The sequence below is a fragment of the Elephantulus edwardii genome, unplaced genomic scaffold, assembly GCF_000299155.1.
Source record: "Elephantulus edwardii isolate Elephantulus edwardi_28Jun2011 unplaced genomic scaffold, EleEdw1.0 scaffold00185, whole genome shotgun sequence".
NCBI lineage: Eukaryota > Metazoa > Chordata > Mammalia > Macroscelidea > Macroscelididae > Elephantulus > Elephantulus edwardii.
The window spans coordinates 2,121,647-2,125,948 of NW_006399935.1; the positions used below are offsets into that span (position 1 = coordinate 2,121,647).

The 4,302-nt window shown below is 38.2% G+C and overlaps 1 protein-coding gene across 1 annotated transcript in view; it reads right to left on the minus strand.

Annotated features, from left to right (window-relative positions):
- The window catches only part of LOC102876931 (EGF-like module-containing mucin-like hormone receptor-like 1-like), a 145,344-nt gene that overhangs the window by 100,124 nt on the left and 40,918 nt on the right, over positions 1 to 4,302 (minus strand). Inside the window, exon 7 of the mRNA XM_006896411.1 lies at positions 1,050 to 1,196. Coding sequence (XP_006896473.1) covers positions 1,050 to 1,196 — 147 coding nt within the window. The remainder of the gene's footprint in view (positions 1 to 1,049; positions 1,197 to 4,302) is intronic.

Below are 4,302 nucleotides of genomic sequence, written 5' to 3' on the forward strand. Positions count from 1 at the left end.
TTTATCTTCTCCTGGTTGTAGGGATGTTTTACTTCTTGATGCTTAATTGTAATCCATATAGAAAGCTGCAGTCTTTCAGCCTCTGTGGTAAGTAATAAAGTCTTTTCCACTTTCTATAATTGAAGTTGTATCATCTGCACAATGCAGATTTTGATGCGCCATCCTCCAATCCTTCTGCCACCTTCTTCTTCATACAGTCCTGCTTCTTGAATGGTTTGTTTTGCCCAGCATACAGGTTTGATAGAGATGGAGAAAGAATACAACCCTTACACACGCCTTTCCTGATCTTAAGTCATGCACATCCTCCTGTTGTATTAGGACAACTGTATTTGTTCTGTGTATAGGTTTTACATGAGGACAATTAATTGTTCTGAGATTCTCATTCTTCTCAATGTTATCCATAATTTGTTATGATCACCACACCCACTTGTTTTTGCACAGTCAATACAACACAAACAAACATCTTTCTTTATTCACTGCTTTCATTCAAGATAGAGATATGGATCTCATTCACTTGGTTGACTGTAACTGTCTTCCATAGTTCTTGGTACTGAATAAGTTGTGCTGCATCTATTTTCTGAAACACTTCTTGTCCCATCAATTCTTGTTGTCTTGTATTTTTGCCAGTAACTTCAGTGAAGCTTCAACTTCTTTCTTCATTACCATTGACTCTTAATCATAAGATATTTCCTGAAATGGTTCCGTTTCAATTAATTATTTGTTTCCCTTGTGTATCATTCAATTGGCTCCAATTGGCGTAAGAGGAGATTGCCCCTCCTTCTCCAGCAGAACATCTGGTGGATTCAATCAGTTCTTTTTGGTGCAGAAACTCTATGTATTCGTTCCATTTTTTAATGCTTTCAGTCTCATTTGAATTCTGTCCATATAAACCTTCAATGTTCTTGAGATGGTTTCAGGTGGGATAGACTGAAGTTGAATTGAAGTTGTATAGTTGTGTTTTGGTTCTAGTGGATTTGCATATATGGAGAGAGGGAGAGGGAAAGGGAGACAGAGAGGGAGAGTGAGAATTTGAAAAGGTACAGACTTACCTTTACACTCCACCCCTGGGGCCCTAAAATGTGTCAGTCCATTGCTGGGCAGGAAACCCTTTTTGCAAGTGCAGTAGTAGCTGTTCCAGGTGTCAGTGCACGTGGAGTAAGCAGGGCATACAGTAGAGTCTTCACATTCATTCACATCTGAGCAATATGGAAGGAAGGATATGAACAAGATTAGAGTGGCTCAGGCAATTAAACATCAGTTACTAATGCAAAGTTTGTTGATTCAAACTCACACAAAGAGCCTTAGAAGGAAGACCAGGTAATATATGTCTGAACGATAAGTCATTGAAAACTCTATACAGTATGAAATCTTTTCTTAGCAATGCTCACAGTGATCTTCAATTGAAATAATCTTGATGGTAACAATCCCCAGAAAGGCCTGCAAGGGAACCTAATCAGAGAGTGTGAGGGCATCCTAGTATGCTTCATCAATGGTCTTACAGATCTCTTGCTTCTCAAAGCATGGCCTGTGGACCACAGGACCAGCAACAGCAAGGAGTTTGAGACAGATGTGAATTATCAGGCTCTACCTCCAAATCCTTGGGTGACACCAATGGTTAGGTTCTCAGCCACTAGCTGAGAGGTTGCTGGCTTAAACTCAGCTAAGATTCCTGCAAAGAATGACATGAGACCAGCTTCCCAAAAGATAGCAATCTTGAAAACACTATGGAGAATCTTGTTGTTGTTGTGTGCCATGATTTGATTTTGACTCATAACGTACAAGACCTCTACACCCTGCCCTATTCTGAACCAGTCTCACTGACTCCAACACATCTACCCTTATTACCCCAGTTACTGTGTCTCATCTTGGGTCTTCCTTTCCTGCACATTTCCAGATTAAGACAATCTAGAAAACAGGATTGGCTGTCTACTTCTCAAATAGCATATCTCTGAAAACCCTATGAACAGGCATGTTGCTAGGAGTAACTATTCTTTAAGGAGAGCTGGTATGCCTGCAAAATGAGAGGGCTGGGAAAGAAGAAGCCACTCAATCATATGGGCTGACACAATGTCTACAGCAATGGGCTCACATATTCCAGAAATTATGAGAATAGCACTGAACAATGCAGGGTTCAGGTCTGTTATTCATAGGTTCGCTATGAGTTCTACTTGGCTCAGTGACGCCTAAAACCAACAGCTTGCTCAAAGTATGTGAGTGAGACAAAGCTTCAGCATCCTTGTCTCCAGAGGAACACTCTGGCTGCACTTTCTGCAAGGCATATGTGTTTCCTTTTGACAGACTATGGGACATTCAGCCCTCTTCTCCAACACAACTCATAGGCAAAAATATTTTTTTCATCCTTATTCATTGTCCAGCACTCTCAGATGCATAGCAGGTGATTGAAAAGACCATGGCTTAAATCAGAAACACTTCAAGAAAGTCTTAAAACTAACATCATTGCTCTTCAGTACTTTGGAGAGATCCCTTTCCAAGTGCAATATGTTTTTGATTTCTTGACTGCACATACCAATGGTCTTGATTGTGGAATCAAGTAAGATGAAATTGTTGACTGCTCCAATTATTTTCTCCATCATTGTAGTTCTTGGTCCAATGGTAAGTATCTTTGCTTTCTTAGTGTAGAGTCAATATACTTTTCCAGTCTCACTTGCAGTAAGCAAGGTTGTATCATCTGCATAACACAGGTTGTTGAGTCTTTCTCTGATCCTGATATCACATTTTTCTTCCTAAAGACCAACTTCTTGAATTATTTGTTCAGTAAGTAGACTGAACAAGTACGTGTCAAGGATATTACCTTTATGAATGCTTTCTTGATTTTTAAACCATGCAATGTGCCAAATAGTTGGTAAAATTCAAGACACAAAATATGGTCCCAGGAATTGGTTGAATACCAATTGATGTTTTTCAACTAACAGATACAGTCCTGTATGGATTCATCATTCTATGCCAGAAAATTTGGAAGACAGTGACCTGACCAACTGACTAAATGAGGTCCATATTTTCTTCCATTCCCAAGAAAGGCAATTCAACAGAATGTAGAAATTATACAAGAACGTCATTAATTTCACACATAAGCAAAATACTGCCAAAGATTATAAAAAATAGCTTTAACAGTACATTTTCTGAAAACTTCTTGAATTTCAGGCTGGGTTTAGAAGAGGCTGTGACACCACATGGTTATTATTGCTGATGTCAGATTGATCTTGGCTAAAAACAGAGAGTATAAGAAGAATGTGTATTTATGTTTTATTGACTATTCAAATGACTGTGTGGATCATAACAAACTATGGCCAACATTAAAGAGAATGAGAATTCCTGAATACTTAATTGTACTTATACAAAACCTATACCTCGACCAAAAACCTGTTTGTTGTCTGAACAGAGTTAGGGAACATTGCATTTTAAAAAAAATAAAGAAGGGAATGTATCAGGACTATATCCTTTCTCCTTTGTGTTTATGAATATTGACGAAAACTCAGTATTCTGAAAATGGAAAGTCTACCAAATGCAATGTACAATCTCAATTATTTTCCTGTACAGATACATAGATGATTTTTCAATCACATGGAAAAGGCAATTTTCATTTTTCTCTAATAAGCAAAGAACTACTGAAAAAGAAAACAAAGTAGGAGGCATCACACTCCCTGACCTCAAAACACACTAAACAATCACAGTACTCAAAATAGTGTGATACTGGGACTGTGACAGACACAGAGATCAATGGATAGAACCAGAATCTAGAACTCAAATCATCTTCCTATAGTAAATGTTCCCTTTCAGATTTTTCTTTCCAATCATTTACAGCTCATCTGAGAGCTGGACAAAGAACAATGATAACAGAAGAATTGGTGCCTTTGAACCCTGGTGTTGGAGAAAAGTACTGAATCTCCAATGGACTGCCAAAATAACAAACTAATATAGCTTGGAGAAGGTGCAGGCAAAGTGCTCCTAGAAGGTAAGGTTATTGAAGCGTCATCTCATATATTTTTGGGCATGTTGCTTGGAGAGTCTATTCCTTAGAGAGGGACATCGTGTTTGGGAAGGTTGTCTCCTTGTCAAAATCTCCTGGTTAAAAAAAATTATCTAGATGGGAAAACAACAACCTCTTTAACAAATAGTGCTGGCAAAATACAACATTCATCTTAAGAACACTGAAACAAGATTCACATCCTAGACCAAAGCCAACACAAGCTGGATCAGAGAACTAAGGGTAAACTAAAAAATGGAAGATTATCAGAGGGAAAATAATTGGAACAAATCTAGAAACCTTAAGTTATGGCATGA